This window comes from Rhodnius prolixus, unplaced genomic scaffold, assembly GCF_049639745.1.
Source record: "Rhodnius prolixus isolate KJV_2025 unplaced genomic scaffold, Rpr scaffold_3, whole genome shotgun sequence".
Classification (NCBI taxonomy): Eukaryota; Metazoa; Arthropoda; class Insecta; order Hemiptera; family Reduviidae; genus Rhodnius; species Rhodnius prolixus.
In genome coordinates, this window is record NW_027411603.1 from 6,774,339 (window position 1) to 6,791,300 (window position 16,962).

A 16,962-nucleotide genomic window follows, 5' to 3' on the forward strand; every position below is an offset into this window, starting at 1 on the left:
GAGCAAAAGAAATGCAAGAAGAAGAAGAAAAAAAAAAGAATCTTCAAGTGCATTAGAGTGTAGTTCAAAGAAGTTTTGTAGTTGCAGTTCAGGGGGAAAAAAACTGGTCTATCTTCGACTCGGTCGTACACTGGATCAGTCTTACTTGCCGGCACAGCTTCACTATATAGACTGCTGGCTTTGTTCTTTCTAACAATTATTCTATTCTTAAGATACCCATCTATTCTTATAAAATGTATGCTCGAATTTTTAAGGTTCTTTATCTATTGGTTTTTTTTAAAAAATAAAAATAAATTCAGCCTTGGAGATTTTTTTTTTTTAAATTTTTAGGGTGTAACAAAATCTGTGCATTTTACAGATAATGAATTGTTTACTCATCTAATATAAGCTTTCCGTCTTTGAAATTAGATAGTGGCGATCATTTTATAATGCCTGGACCAACTTTTGGCCAACAATTTGTTGTCCTTCGGGTTCCAGGTGATATCTAATGAGGTTAAATGACTACTAAACATCCTCCATATTTTTAGAGCTCTATTTTTAGGCCCTCGTGATTCTTTATGTTAATACTGAAGTAGGTGCATCCGTCCGGTGTCCATGATCCCTGATTAATTGTCCGTTAAGTTACCTGAAAAAAAAAAAAAAAATAAATGGAGTATTTCTTTTCTTTACTTACTTATTCGATGAGTGAACGTATTCAAAGTCGGCGTTTTTCGCTGTTTTACTTAATTAAGCATTAAAAATATGTCATGCTGACAAGAGCCTGTTTAAGGTGTTTGTGAGATATTTATAACTCAGCTGTAAATAAACATAACATGGGACTCTCACAAGTTAAACGAATTTTCCGAGTTGCAGATGTTACTGGAAAGCATAATTACATTCCGAAAAATAATTCTGTATTAATTCCACCTTATATTTATCTCAGTTTAAGTAATAATTTTTTTTTTATAATAATTAATATTAAAAACATTATTATTATTTACATGATTACTGAAATAAAATTATTCTATTGAATGATTGATTGACAATAAAGCTTCCTCGAGACATCTCACACCTTTTCATTATTCGTCACTGGGAAGGGAAACCCTACGCTATCCAAAGCCACTTTGGGCTTATATGAACCATCCCTGAGAAAAACAACAGCCAACTAGGATGAAAATTCAATTGCTGGCCTGAGTCACCTGAGATAATGAGCTAAAAAAATTATTATTTCATTAAAAATGTTATTACTGAACACCACTTACCATTGATGATAATCAAATGAAGAAATAGTAATTGCAATCATTATAATTGATTAAAAATCAACGAAAATATATTTGAGTTATTTTTATTTAATTTTTTTTTGTACTGTAGACAACTTTGTGTCCACAACACTAGTTTATTCTTAGTAAAATGGTGAGTGAATTAATGACGAAAAACGCCAAGGCATTAAACTTTTAAAAGTGTTGTTTTACTTGAACTTGGACCGTGACGAAATATAAGAAGATTTAAAAAGAAAAAACAAAACAAAACAAAAAAATCGGAGATAGAAGTTATTTCCTACCGGAAGTCAGTCCGAGTTAATTAACTAACAGAAACCGTTATAAACCAGACCAAGTATGCATTGGGAGATACAGAGTTTATAAAACGTTCCAAGACTTGAGTTAGAAAATGAAATGAAAATATTTATCTTTATTTTTTATAGTTTTCCTCTGTAATCTTAGTATTTTGATTATTTTCTCATAATTATTTCTCTATTTTCTTTTATTTACTGTAAGAGAATTACTTTTTTCAAGTTGATTTTTCTCGACAGAACCCAAAAAGTTTCGTTTGGATATACATTGCACGAATTAGATGGTTTCCAAGCTTTTTTTTCGTGTTTGGCAATAGTTCTAACATAAACTTATTAGTATCTTAACATCAATGCTACCTTTCTCACAGCTGATCGATAAGTGCTTCAAGAATAATGCATTGAGCTATTTTCGAATCGATAGTAGCATCAACAACTCTCTTGGGTAGTATTTAATCTTTTTAATTTCAATTTTTTTTATTCTAAGCTGTGCATAGAGATAAGAACAGTGTTTTCCTTCATTGTCAGGCTGCATTAAAACATTTATATTAGAATATTCTAGGAGTTGGAAAAAACTGGTAATGTAACACCCTACAACTGGGGCGGTAGAGACAGTGAAGGCAATGAAGTGGCCAATACTTTAGTAAATTAATGCTCCACGGTAGCCGACAGTGGTTAGTGTCGCAGTCCGCAAAGTTGTTATTGTGGTAATTGGTTCGATTCTTCGAAGGTATCTAGGCCTTAGAGTTTTTATAAGAAATTAAGTAAAGTATGTAGCAGCATAGGACATTTCGGATTGCCTGAGTTCCTTCCACTTTTTGATGGAACTGCCCTTTAATACATTACAATTTAATACAAGAAAAAAGTATGTTAACTATCTGCCTCCGTGCACCCTCAGTTTATTTATTTTTTGTTTTAGTAAATAAATACAAAAGGTCTCAAGATCGCCTGGTGACCCTAAACTAAGCTGTTCCTCTCATCGAGAATCGCCTATGTGGTACATGGAAGGACTGTCCTGTACTGGGTCAGGACCTTGCAAATTGAATTTAAATTTGCCATCAATTCTGAGCGATCATCTATCGAAGGTGTTGTTAGATATTACTTATCCTACAAAATAAATAGCTACTTTTTCTTTGTTTGAAAGACAAGTTTTCCCCTTAGGTGACTCTTCACGGCATTTATTTTGTACCTGACTGAATACTTGTTACTTTTCAAATTAGATTATTAATATTAGTTGATCTTGTTTAGTTATTTATTTCTTTACGCCGTCTCAGTGTTCGATTTCAAGCAGTCCAATACAATGTACAAAGTAAAATATTCCAGTAATCTTTAATGATTAGGTATTCGGATTATGAGTCATGTACGTGTTGTTTGCTGGCCAGTCATGTGGACATTAATTTTATAATGGATATTTATTACAAAGGAGGGGAGTTTATTGACCTCAAGGTCAGCTCTGATTGTCAAGGCCTTTCTTCTTCAGGTGTGGAATTTATGTGTCGTCTTTCATCTTCTTTCATTTGATTTGATCTGACCTCAGCCTGCCATTACATGAAATTCTGATATTAAATATATACCATATGTAACTTTTTTTTTGAAGATCTAGAAAGAAATGTGGTGTGTGCCTTCTTCAGTGACTATACGTATATACGAGGGGGTACCCAAAAAAAACCGGAATTATTTTTTAAAAGCTATTTATTTACAAATTTTTTACAGAACAACCTTATCCCCTTCAAAATACTCTCCATTACAACTAATACATTTGTCCCACCGGTGCTTCCACTGTTCGAAACATTTTTTGTAGTCATCTTTAGAAATGGCTGACAGCTCCTTCTTCGTTTTTTTCTTGACCTCTTCATTGTTGTCAAATCGGTGACCTTTCATGCCCTTTTTCATGCGTGGAAATAAGAAAAAGTCGCACGGAGCCAGGTCAGGCGAGTAAGGTGCGTGGGGCAACGGAACCATGCCATTTTTAGCCAAAAACTGTGCAACAGAGATGGCTGTGTGTGCAGGTGCATTGTCGTGGTGGAAGAACCAGTCTCCTGTTTGCCACAAATCGGGTCTTTTTTGGCGAACACTATTGCGCAATCTTTTCAAAACTTCCAAATACAAGGTTTGATTGACGGTCTGACCTGGGGGGACAAACTCTGAATGGACTACGCCTTTGGCATCAAAAAAGCAAATCAGCATTGTTTTGATGTTTGACTTGACTTGACTTGACATTTTTTTGGTCGGGGTGAAGATGACGTCTTCCATTGGCTCGACTGTTGCTTTGTTTCTGGGTCATAACCATAGCACCATGACTCATCACCAGTAATGACCTTTGACAAAAAGTCTGGATCAGTTTCAAGCTGTTGTTTCAAAGCACGACACGTTTCAACTCGATGTTCTTTTTGATTGTCAGTCAGAACTCGAGGAACAAACTTGGCAGCAACCCTTTTCATCCCCAAATCTTCCGTTAAAATTCGCTGAACCGAGCTCCAAGATAACCCACTACTCTCTGACAGTTGATCAATTGTCTGTCGACGGTCTGTGAACACCAGCTCTCGAATTTTTTCAACATTTTCGTCGATTCGGGCAGTTGATGGACGTCCAGAACGAGGTTTGTCATCAATCGACATGTCGCCATTTTTAAACCGAGTAAACCACTCGTATACTTGAGTTTTTCCCACAGCGTCATCTTTGTAAGCTGTTTTCAACATTAAAACACTTTCAGCAGCATTTTTGCCGAGTAGAAAACAAAATTTCAGAGCTGCACGTTGTTCACTTAAACTTGCCATCATAAAAAACGAAAAAAGAACAAAACAGCGCTGGTAAAAACAATCACTGCAGATGAACAGAACAAGCCAGGCAGACAACACAGGCAGGACTGAACTGGCAAGGAATTGCGCTATACACGTCTAGCGGCAGAAATGCGTACTACATAAGCTCCATGCGCGGCAACGCAATTCCGGTTATTTTTGGGTACCCCCTCGTATGTAAACGTGCAATACGAAGAGTTTCATAATTTTCTGAATAAAACTAGGAGCAACGATTTTACAGCAACCTATACAGGACAGACTTTATAACATTTAAAAAAGACATAAGAGAGAACATGAGAAAAATATAAATGTATTAGTTAGTTAAGCTAAACCATAACAGATCACACCACAATACTTATCCATACATTCAACACCATTAACCGTGGAATTTGTAACTCCATAATAACTGAAACGAAAACTATACAATTTTTAAAATAATTAATACAAAAAGAGAATCAAGCAAACAACTTGGAACAACAATATATAAAACGGTGTACTTAAAAAATTATCAAGAGGGCCTCTCGGTAGGGTTATTGCAGACATCTGATTACAAACCTAACCAAGTCTAATAACCTTCACACCTACCACACGGTCACATTATAACTAAAATTAGATTTAACAAATTTTAAATGCTGAAGGACCAGTAGTTGTTTTCAGCAGTTCATTCATAACAGTGGCACAAATACAACTGTAGCATCTATGTTTAAACTCCAACTAAAACGACCATTAAAAATGCCCAGTTAGTACCAAATTTCTATGTTTAAAGTATGTTCTATGTTTTAAGTTTACTATTATTTCTACGTTTAAAGAAACATGAATAATATATAATGTGTAAGAAATAATGTGTTTAAGTAAAATTTAAAAGATCTACAAACATTTTCAAAATTGATGTTCTTGAAAGACTAATAATTAATTGTGATTTAGGATAAAATTATTACTTTCTTTCGTAAGAGAGTAGCAACGATCGTGATAAAGCTTTTAATTATGTACATGTTCGGGCACAGTTGCTAGGTAGTCACTAAAATGTCGTAAAAACTTTATTATAAACATATATAACAGCTTCATTTCGCGATTGACGTTTGGAATAAAAAATATGGTTATAGTTAAATCGGCCTAAGAGTATGACATTAAGGGATGATATGATGGCATGAATTCGGCAGGGCAATTGTATGTTGTTTAGAAAGAGGGGCTAGTTTAATAGATACAATGCTAATGTCCTGGTCTTTCAGTCAAAGTGCATGTCAAATAATAACTAAAAAATTTTCAGGCGTAATGGTAGTAAAATATTAAATGATATGTGATTTAGTTAGTTAGTTTTATGTTATGATAGTGTTCTGTAGATTCTGTTCAAGAGTTTGAAAACCGCTGACTTCGATTTATTTGTCGCAGCACACATGTAACTATATTGTATCTATGATCGGTTTCATCCGTCACCTGAGATAGATGACTCAGTTTGGTGATTTTTACCTTTGTTTTTCGTCACATACTACATTTGCTGACTCGATGTGAGAATGTGAAGTCGAATTCTCTGTACTCCAAACTGATTAATCTAATCCTGATGGGCTAAAGTCCAATCCGGTCAGAAATACATGAAACGTGCGTCCTACAACGGATAAAAAAATCAGCGATATTATCTAGCTCTGCTGACTTAACCACATTTTCGACAGAATTTGCTACTGATGAACTTGAACTACAAATATTTAAAAAAAAAAAAATTGCAGACATAACTTCAGTTACATTAATTATTAAATAATAGTGCCTTTATTGTGTATCTTTTAAAATGTCTTTGTATTGTAGTTGAAGCAAATTGCAGTACAATTCGCGAATTTTTTCCACATCTTTTCTTATTTTTTTTGACTTTACTAATGTCGAAACCATAGAGTTCTTGTCTCTAATAACTTTTGTGATGCTGTCAGTGGATAGACTTCTCTCACGCTTGTAACAATAAGAAGAAAATACTAGTAATAAAAAAAAAAAAAAACTAGAATAAGGTGGGTAATAAAATGAAGTGTATGAGTGAACATATTACGTTAAGTAGTCCAGTAACGGTTTCCCTCTACTGGGAGAGCTACTTTGTAACACAGGAGGCTACAGGTATTACTAACTACAGGCTCCTGTAGTTGTCCTGATAGTGTAGTTTTATTATTTTTTTTTGTGTGTATGTTTTTGGTGTTCATTATTTTATTTTCATAATTTGACCATTATTAAATAAAAAAAATTGTATACATTCTCGGGTCATTATTATGGGAATAGAGCCACCAGTTGTACTTGTAGTTCGAATAAATTACAATTATCTTTAGGTAAGTGAGAAATTAAATTAAAAAGAAAAGATGGTGTGAACATTCACTCAACTAGGCTTTCTCCAACCACAACTTATTTTTTTTCTTCAACTTGTAATTTTTACTAAAATGTTGTACCTGTTCAATAACAATAAAATTATTCTGTTCTAAGAAACATGACATCCCAGTTTCCCCACTCTAAATAAAAACCCTACTAAAACCATTGTTTCTCTGAAATAAGTTTCTAACAACTAAAATCTTTTGAAAGTTTAAGGTGAGGTGCATCTAAAATTTAGGACCTATTAAAAATGGTATTAATTTATCTATAATAAAATAGGTGAATAATAAATTATGAGTGATTTGCGGTGAGAAAACGTCTAAAATCGACAAAATAATAAAGTATTATTTCTCAGAAATTTGTTCGATGGAAATAAAATCATCCAACCCAAAGAGAAAAGTGTAATCCAGCTACTAAATGAATAAAAACAGCTAGTAAATTTTTATTTTTATTATACAGACCGTATTTAGGATTCGGCTTCATGAACTTCCTGCCTTTCATAAACATACTGATCTATCGTGAATAACAATGAATGTCGCTAGAAAGGTTATAGTTATGTTTAAGGCCGGTTAAGAAAACTTACAAAAAAAAAATATGTTGTTTTCACTAACTCTATTCTCTCAGTTTTGTCATTTCTCTGGTAAATGAACGTTTTATTTTTATGTATAGTTAAATGCTGACTTCGTAATTATGTATATTTTAAGTTTATCTTTTATTAAGAAATTTACTCTGTTAAAATAAATTTTACGTAACTATTATTCATGTAGTGTTCTTCTTCTCTAGGAATAAATTCAAAAGGATTGCGATTTCATCTGGTAGTCAGGGGGTGCACCGACGTTGTTTGAAGAGAATTGCATCAATCAAATTGAGTAAAGAATGATCATGATGACGATGAAAGTAGTGAACTGTAAAATCCTATGGCTAGCTTGAAATAGCCATCCGCTAAGTTGGACCCAGGCATTATGAAGTTTACAAAGCCAGGTATCGTATCTTCTTTGCGGAATCTTAAATTCAGAACTGGTTTTATAAAGAACTTTTCTTTTGCGGTTTTCAAGTTACTCTCGGAAAGTTTCTAACATACCTCTTCTTTGAATAGAAAAGTTATCCTAAGGAGTAGAATAACTACTTGGTTACCTGTCATACATTTACTTAGTAGTGGACTTTTGAAACTATCCATTTTTAATGAAAGAGTGACTTCTATAAGATACACTGGCGTTGTACACTCGTTTGACAGCTTTTACAGTTTGTGAGGTTACTAGGCCGAACCACCTAGGATTGACATTATTTCACACCTCAATCGGTGTAATAGGATATTTTTTTTAAAATAAAGTAAGGTACCACAAGGGAAATGTTTGCTCCAAATGAATTAACCCTTAAGGAGGATGCCGGCAGTAGAAGAAATACGAAATATGACATAAGATAGGTTATCTTTATCCAGGTTTACTTATTCAAAAATAGTAAACCTTTTACAGTCTCAGAAAAGTTTCGAAAATTTCAGATTTATTTCTTATTAAGGAATTTTAACTCAATGTCTTTAATGAATGTTGAGATATTTCAGGAATAAATTGGGAAGATAATGGAAAAAGTGTATTTAAAATATTAATTGAAAACCGTATAATGTTATTAGATTAGTTTCCGCAATCTTCACATAATTTATCAAGTTAGGTTTTTATCCTTTGATTCGTTGGATAGCCATAGGATTATTTTCCTGGAAATTTAGCTTTCTAAATCTATTGCTTGCAAGCTTATAAATTTGATTTTATTGTCCTTGGAAAGGCCACAATATTTCTCTTGTAGCTTTTCTATTCTCCTCATAATCTGGCACAGGTAAAAATGATCTCTTTCTTAAATGTTACTTTGGTGGAAAGTTATTTTTTAATAAGATTTTTACAATTGTTTATCCAACTATTGATTTAATATTGTCCAGACGTGGATTAGAGGTAATCAGTATGTAACAAATATCGTTTACTCTAAGAAAAACTTAAATGCAAACTAAGGGTTCGATCAATAATGTATTAAAACCAAAATTTGTGGACATTTCCGTAATGGTCAAGAGCCCACTCTTTGCTTCCTGTACTCGCTTACCTTGGAGTGCAAATTAAAGTCGGATGCAGTAATAAGATTATGACGTGACTAGAGGATTGACTAAAAACAATGGACTGAACGCAAATAACTTCTTCTTACATTGGTAAGAACAAAAAGTGAAAATGCTGTCTGTCTTTCGCTAGTAGTATAATAATACAGAATAAATTCACTTTCATTGATGCTGTTGTGAGTAATAAGAGAAACTGGATAGCTGTATGTTTACACTCTTTTGTTCACTAGGACAAAGATGTGCCCCACTTAAATTGTGCCAGCTTCTCAGAGATAGCTGCTAGCTGGTTTTACATCCCACAATGTCCGCCGCCTACTAAGGAACTAACCTATTTTTTACGGCAAAGCTCCTAATGTAAACATAGTTATCGCTATAATGAAACGAAAATCTGACAGAAAAGTGAGAGGTATTTTAGAGCATTTCTAAATTCTAGTGGAATTTACTCTTCTCCGTCGATAAGAGAAAGGTATGCATTCATGCAGACTTTTTTTTAAAAAAAAAAAAAATTAAGGTTTCCTAGAAATATTTATTTTTGAACTCATTAGTAAGTTGTAAAAATGGTTTTCTACAAATTGGGTTTATATGTTCCAAGTTTGTGGTGATCAGCATACCTGAAAACCAACCAGTACCTCGTTTGTTTGTTGAATGTTAGTTTCCTGGAGACACAAATAAGTTTGTGGCCACCATCACAATACAAACAATTCTATTATGAATTATGATTTTATTATGAAACGTGATTTTTTTTTTTATGTTAATAGAAGAAATAGGAATTATGACATAAGACTAGCTATCTTTTTCCAGGTTTATTTGTTCATAAATAGAAAACCTTTTACAATCTCAGAAAAGCTTAGAAAATTTGATATTTTTTTTTCTTATTAAGGAATTTAATTGTAAATTATTATTTTTAATTGTTTTTATAGTTTTTCTCAAAAACGGTGCCTTGGATTTGAACGTTAAACTTGATGTACACTACACTTCTGAAGTCCTAAAACTTTTTTTTTAAATCTGTGTTATCCCCCCCACCTTTTCGTTAAACTCCCAATTAGGAGTCGTAGAAGTATTTAGCTAAAAAATTTTAATTAAATAAATTCCAAAGCCAAGACTGGAAATTGAACCAACAGATTTGTAGTCTTTGCATTAACCGGGCGGCGATCGTGGTGAAATTCGTGAGCACAAACTTTTCTATTAGAGATAATGATTCGTCAAAAATGAATATCATAAAATTATTATCTTTATTTTATTTTTGTTAAATGATATTTTTTTAGAGAAGAAAAATGAAAGTTATTATAATTAAGTCAATTATTAAGCCAGAGAAGCTTAGTAATTATGCATAGGTTTGTTAAAGTTAATAATATGTGGGACCCACATTCATTTTTTATTTATCGTTATTCTAAATATTATATTTTTTTTGCGTTTTATTATGTTTCCTTAAAATTTCTTTTGAGGGATAATCATTTAGTAAAAGAGGATAGTATTAAAATTGTTCAATTGTAAATCTTGATGGTTTTTTACAGCTTAGTTGGTGCACACTAACTTAATCTTTTAATTTACATACAGCCATTTAGTTGTCAGTACTTCGTAATTTTGTGGAAGTAAACTTGTTGGTAATTATTTATGGGCCGTTATGTGGCCTCTTCATGGGTTATTTCCATTTTGTAGTCTTTAATTTTCTACAAGCATCGAGCATATCCGTTGTGATATATCAAATGCAAGAATGCTCATAATAAAACTGCATAACGCGTTATTGACCTCTGAAAAAAGATTTCATAGAAGTTTTTCTATGGATATTCTGCTTTGGATACCATCGTAATCATTGAACGACGGTTTTTTGAACTATCTGGTGCGTTCTCTGACTGCACAGAAATTTGATTTCTTCAAAATGTGACCTTACGGCTTTCTTTTCTGGTACCAGGTTCTTTTCTTGCTTTTCACTTACCTGCTCATGGATTGGGTTATTGTTATATATTACTTGTAAAACCAACGCTTCATAATTTTCTTCGCGCTTTGCGAGAACCTGAGCCTTATTCGGATGATGGTCCAGGGATACTTGCGGAAATGTTATGGCTGCTAAAAACATGTTTAGACCATTTTTTTTTTTTTTACTTATACTTATTGGGCTGTAGGGAAGAGATGAATTTAGTACCACTTCGAGCTGCTGCACCTGCATAAAGACCTGCTTAACTTACCTTCTAAAGAAAATTAAAGGTAATTGTGTTATACAAATGTGGAAATTTTCTATAATTTATTTTCTTTGCGGAAGGTTTTTGTCTAGAGAGTGTGGTTTAAGTGGTTGAATGAACGAACTATAACGCAAATAGTAATATAAAATTAAAGTGCCTTCAGTTAGTTACAACTTTATTAGTTTTGAAGTATAACTTATAAAGACAGAGATATTAGTTACTGAAATATGAAGGCAAACATTCCAGAAGTGGGTAGTTTACAGTCCCACATGTTTGCGACTAAACCAAAAATGGAATTTAAGGTACCACTTTCTCCAGGCTGGCCAAATTCGAAAATATATGGGCGTTTTTATTTATTTATTCATTTATTTTTATATCCATATTATGAAGGGACATTTAGAAAGAATAGAAAGGTGGCGCCAAAGTAGAATACGACCTTTATATGTTTGTTTTTTTTGTACACCAATAAAGAACAAGAGCTTGATGGATGATGGTTTCATTTCTGATATATTATTGGTGCCTGACTGTCTATCTGTCTGTGATTGGTATTCGTATTTCTTTAGATACTTGTTTGTATTGGGTGTTGATTGTCTTTTTCGCTGTCCCGAACACACATACACTCACAAGATAAGGTGGTAGTGCCCTCTGTATAGTGGTGAGCGCAACAAGTATGTCAGTGTGCCCTCTAACGGAACTCTATCACACCTACCAAGTGTTGTTTGTGTATGTTGTCTCTTCTTGTTTTTTTCCCCCTTTAAAGATAAACATTCTCCATATATCTCGTTGAATTTATTTCTTTAATAATTATTGATTTTTCTTTTCGCTGTATTATTCCGTGTTTGTTTATGTTTAAATCTGATTGAATTTAATGATAAAATGATCGATGCTAAATAGGATAAACAACTGCCGCCTTGTTTTCATGATAATTGAATTGGGCAAAGGGGGCCTCAAAACTTAGGTTCCAATGGATGACTCGAAATCAGAAAGTTGGCACCACCAGAGTACTACTTTCCTTACCTGGTAAGAGAAAATAAAAATTGGATATCACGAACCACCCCAACGAAATTCATATTTGATTGAAAAACTAGAAAAAAAATCGATGCTTTTAAAAATAGAAAGTATTCATTTTTTTGAATTTAATTTTTTTTGATATTTTGTTTTAGTACCTAATTAAAATACTTAGCTTTTTTGGTATTATTATAACATGAATCATTGTCAGCTGATTATTGGAAATGCTAGTCGAAGCTGTATAATCGTAAGGATACCTTAATAAGAAGAAATATGTGTCATTGGGCGCCAACGAAAGACCGCCGCATCGTTGAGAGAACAGAATGGTGTAGTAAGATGGTTGGTGGAGGTCTCGGGATCGGTGGACTGGGGAATAGGAAGTAATAGATATTGATTTCTTACTGAAGTAGACGTAGATGTATTTAGCGTAAAAATCCATCTTAAGGATGCTCTGACGATTGTCGGATTAAGTTGTGTAGTATTCTGAAACCATAATTCTCAACAATGTTCTCCATATCTTTTGAAGAAAAGAGACTATTTGTATAATGGTTTTTGTCCTGAAATGATTCTGTTATTGAATCGTAGAAGTGGCTGCGCGTAGAAAAAACAAACTGTAAATTGATCTGATAAATGGTAAGGAGAGTAATTCACGTAATGATAATTACTTACTAACTATAATCACACATGTTATGTAGAAAAGAAAATTTTCACTTTCTACGTCACAAATTTTCATTTTCATCGTTCTGTGGGGAAAACATGATGGCATGCTGTTCAGTCTAGACGCACATTTGAACGCGAATGGCAGGACTCAGTTCTTTATCGGTTTTTTAATCAATGAAAACTAAGGCAATGGTACATTTGGTGACACGACGCCACTTTGCTAGAGGCCGCAGCGGTGTTACTAATTATTAATATTTTAATTAAAATTAATAGTTTAGAACGGTTTGCGATCGGTTTTACAACAGTCTAAATATGAACATCACAGTGCGACGTGCAAGAGAAGTTCAGGTCATGGCGTTTGGTGCCAGTTTGAGTCATATGCGACATAAACGTCTCAATATGCGCCATAATTTAATGGAATTTTCTCACCAGAAAAGTACATTTCTATGGTTTATATTTAAATTAAATATTTCTATCCTAGTAATTTTTTCATTAAAGTACTAATATTGTAATTTATGTTCCCAGATGCAGGAAGAACAAGGGTGAAGCGGAAGCCAAGGTATCTTATGGAGAGTCTGTTCTCCTCGAGGAACCATGAACCACTACCATCACCATGGAATATGTCTAATATTGGTACTGTTTTGCGCAATATCTCGTCTCGAGACTACACCACTCCGAAATCCACAGAGTGAGTTTATATAATTAATAATAACAATACTTTTACTTGTTGGTCTGCTTCTTATGTCTATAACCGTCATATAGTCTCCTTAGTTACTTCCAAATGGGGATAATCACTCCCTGATAAATATGGATTAGGTCAAGAATGGAAGTTTACATATAATAAAGTGAGAAAAAAACAAAACATTCTAACAAATTTATTTAGAAAAAGTATAAGACATAATGAACTTGGTTTTATTTGTACCATAAAAGATAAATTAAACAGATTGATATAACGAAAATACATAGTATGAAGTATAAATAATAACTCAGTGATTAAGCAGCAAAGAAAAAGAAATATTTTTCAAGAAAACAGAGGATAGAGTGAGCATAAGACACTAGTGAAGCAATTAACATTGTTAAATTGAATTTATACAAACACATGTCTGGTGGTAACATGAAGAGTAAGAATGATGTAACTTGCTCTGTTCAAGAAAAAAGAGGTCTTAATTTAGATAAGTTGCGGGTTAATTACAAATAATCTTCTTCCTTCAGATTTATGGTTTGTGTGTACTTCAATATCGTTCTATGTCAGATAAAAAAACGCTAGTCCTAAAAAGCCGGCTTTTGGGGATACAGTTGGTTTTAATACATGTTGAAAGGCCTCGTTAAATACTCTGCAAGAATTTTGTCTCATAAATCAAAGACCATAGGCATTCTAGTTAGGAAATATTTCTCTACAAAGTAAGGTAACTACTCTGGGAACCTCCTCAGGTTCATGGGCAGTTCAGCAATTAGGAGGAGGCTCTCTCTCTCTCTCTCTCTCTCTCTCTCTCTCTCTCTCTCTCTCTCTCTCTCTCTCTCTCTCTCTCTCTCTCTCTCTGTTCATGGCACAGTCATTCCTGTGACGTGACGTTCAGCCATCATTGCAGGATGAACAAACTCCCTAGATCTAGAATCGGGCTTACCAAATCACACGATAACTATATCTCTCCAGATTTTATGTTTGAGTGGGAAGGTTTTCGCATTGTGTGTTAGGTTAGGATGCCCGCAGGGACGTCAAGATCTCAAAAGAAATGCTAGTCCACTTCGCTCTACAGGAAGTGCTTAGTTTCTGAAACGATTACAATACAAAAAGGATATCAAGCAAAGCTAAGCTGTCGTTGTTCTTTATTTTTCTTTGAGATATGATTCTTTTAAACGAACATTTTGTGTGTACATCAAACATGAATCTCCGACGAAAATTCAATTTTGAAATTAGTCTGATGAAAACACTTCCTTGACTAGAAGAGTGTGAAACAATAAAAATCGCAGGATATTAAAATTGATGCTCCGATTTCTATTTCGAAATCATCTTTATATATATATATATATATATAAAAGTTTTTGTCAAAGTCAGTCAAAAGTATCACTTTTTGCTTCAACCATTGAACATGGTACTTTCACTGCTGACATTAATTTTGTTTTTATTTAAAAAACAAAACAGGGGGACACAATAAATTTGATCTACAATGAGCGAGCTACATTAGTTAATAATTTTTGTTTACAAAAATTTTCGATTTTTTTTTATCGAAACATATTTTATCGAAAACAAGAACAATTGAACTCTATATATCCTTCCGATAATAAGATGAGTTGGGAGATCTTTATAAAAACAAAACCAAAAAAACCGAGGGTTTTCTCAGTGGAAAGGGAGAAGACACTCTCATTCAGATTCTCAAAGTTAACGGTATCCATCTATTCGGGTCACGGTTGTCTGCCAGTTAGAGGAGGGGCCACTAAGTTAGTATCCAAGGAATGAACTTAAGGAAAATTCCAAACCTTTCAGGACTATATATATATATATATAATTGATTGTTGTTAGTTTTTACTTAATTGAAGAAATTTTCAGTTTGTTTTTTAAGAAGTAATGTTAAATGTATGAATACATGAATTGCATGATTGCAGTAAAATAGAAGTTAAGTTATAGAATAAATGTAAAAATAAAATGCAATATTCTTATTATTAAATTTCTCTCTGCATCACTTTCACTTTTCTGTGTGTGTGACCGTCTTAAAATAAAATTGCAGAATTGGATATTTACTTAGGTTCCACCAGGACGAGCAACTGTAAAATATAAAATTTTGGACAAAATCAGTTAACTAGAAATAATAATTCATTGAATTATTAGTTAGAAGAACTAACTCCTATGATTTTCTTAAAGCTACACATTCCTTAAGAATCTTTGAAAGAATTCTTGGCAAGAGTACAACCTTTTTTTCTTCTTCTTCTTTTTTTTTAAATTCTATAGAAATAAAGGATGCATCGTGGTCGAATTCTTTGGTTTTATGTCTATTTCGTAGAATAACAAATGTAAGTCAAATTTTTATTGTTATTTTTGCCCTGCTGTGACAAACCTATTTTATCACAACTCTTATCAAAGTAATTCTTATCTTTTAAAGCTTTACCATGTTTCTTCCCTCTATTTCCTTATCTTTTCCATCCAATTTTACCTACTGATTGTCTCTTCCATTAGTTTATAGAGCACAGTTGAGTATTTTTTATGAATTAAGAAGTTTTTTTTTTAAATTCAGTTTTTGTACGACATTATTCTCGTCTTATAGATCTGAGACCGTTTATATCGTGGCTTTATGTCTCTCTCTTTCACCCTCCGTCCCTCTCTATTACATCACTTCCTCTGTTACATTAAAACATCGAAGTTATTTTCATAAAGTATCTGTTTTGAGGTTTCTTGAATATGAAAAACAGTTTTTAGCTTTGTGTTTGCTATTACTTTAAGTGCTTTCTTAAACATCGGAGGAATGAACCACGGTGGTAACACTCTAGAACGGCCAAGTCGGGATGGAATAGATAAAATACTATCACGAGATTAGGCTTCGATTTATTCGTTTGGGATAAATAAGGTGTTCAGAAAGCTTTCTGAGTCCTACGCCAGCCCCAGCCATTGCTGCTAACCGGCTATGGGCAGTCAATTAAAGACTGGTTGGCAACCAGATCCTGTAATCTGTGCAGGTATCCAGGAGTGAAGAGATCAGAATTCCCTGTCCACTCAATGTGCAAACGAAGAATCTGCAATTACAACGCGGTGTTTAGGTAGTTCTATAAATAATCTCATTTCGTTACAGGTTGAAGGATTTTTTTTTTTTTTTGTCTGCTTCAGGAGTAGGGCCCAGACTTAAGCGCGCATGTCTTTACTTCTTTTCGTCATTTCGCTGGTCTTTTCCAAGAGCTTCTCTGTAATGCTAGTTTGTTCATCTGACGAGGATGGCTCAAGGGAAATTAGCTAGCATGCTACTGCGTAAAATGCTGAAAATAAAATATATTTTAGCATTTTTATTTGAGGTGAAATAAAAAAAAATTCAATTAACTTTTTCCCATGCAAATCGTAAGTAGTAGATTATTTTGGAAATTTAACCTCGATTGAAAATGGGTTTAATGATATTAATAAAGCAAGGAAGAGAGAATAATGCCAAATCCAGTCATAAACTTTTTTATTTTTGCCGAACTTTCGACCTAGGGACTAGGTCAACTTTAGGGCTTATTGACAATATAATATTTTTCTTAGTTATTTTACATTGTAAAGTTGGTGTGACTTCTTCATCTTTTTGAAGTCGGGATTGATTGTAAGATGCTGTCGGGTCTTTCATGGACTTGGTTTATTTTCTCTGGTTAGTTTAAGGA

General features: G+C 33.3%; 1 protein-coding gene across 7 annotated transcripts in view; it reads left to right on the forward strand.

Moving 5' to 3' along the window:
- The window catches only part of Np (serine protease notopleural), a 58,670-nt gene that overhangs the window by 31,777 nt on the left and 9,931 nt on the right, over positions 1-16,962 (forward strand). For 3 of the 7 annotated variants that reach the window (XM_074124662.1, XM_074124661.1, XM_074124660.1), the window contains 2 exons: positions 7,465-7,662; positions 13,150-13,312. In XM_074124662.1, coding sequence (XP_073980763.1) covers positions 13,219-13,312 — 94 coding nt within the window. In that variant the 5' untranslated portion in view covers positions 7,465-7,662; positions 13,150-13,218. Of the gene's footprint in view, positions 1-2,465; positions 2,632-4,916; positions 5,084-7,464; positions 7,663-13,149; positions 13,313-16,962 lie in introns of those variants that run through there. The other 4 variants (XM_074124657.1, XM_074124664.1, XM_074124663.1 and 1 more) reach the window with 4 other exon arrangements.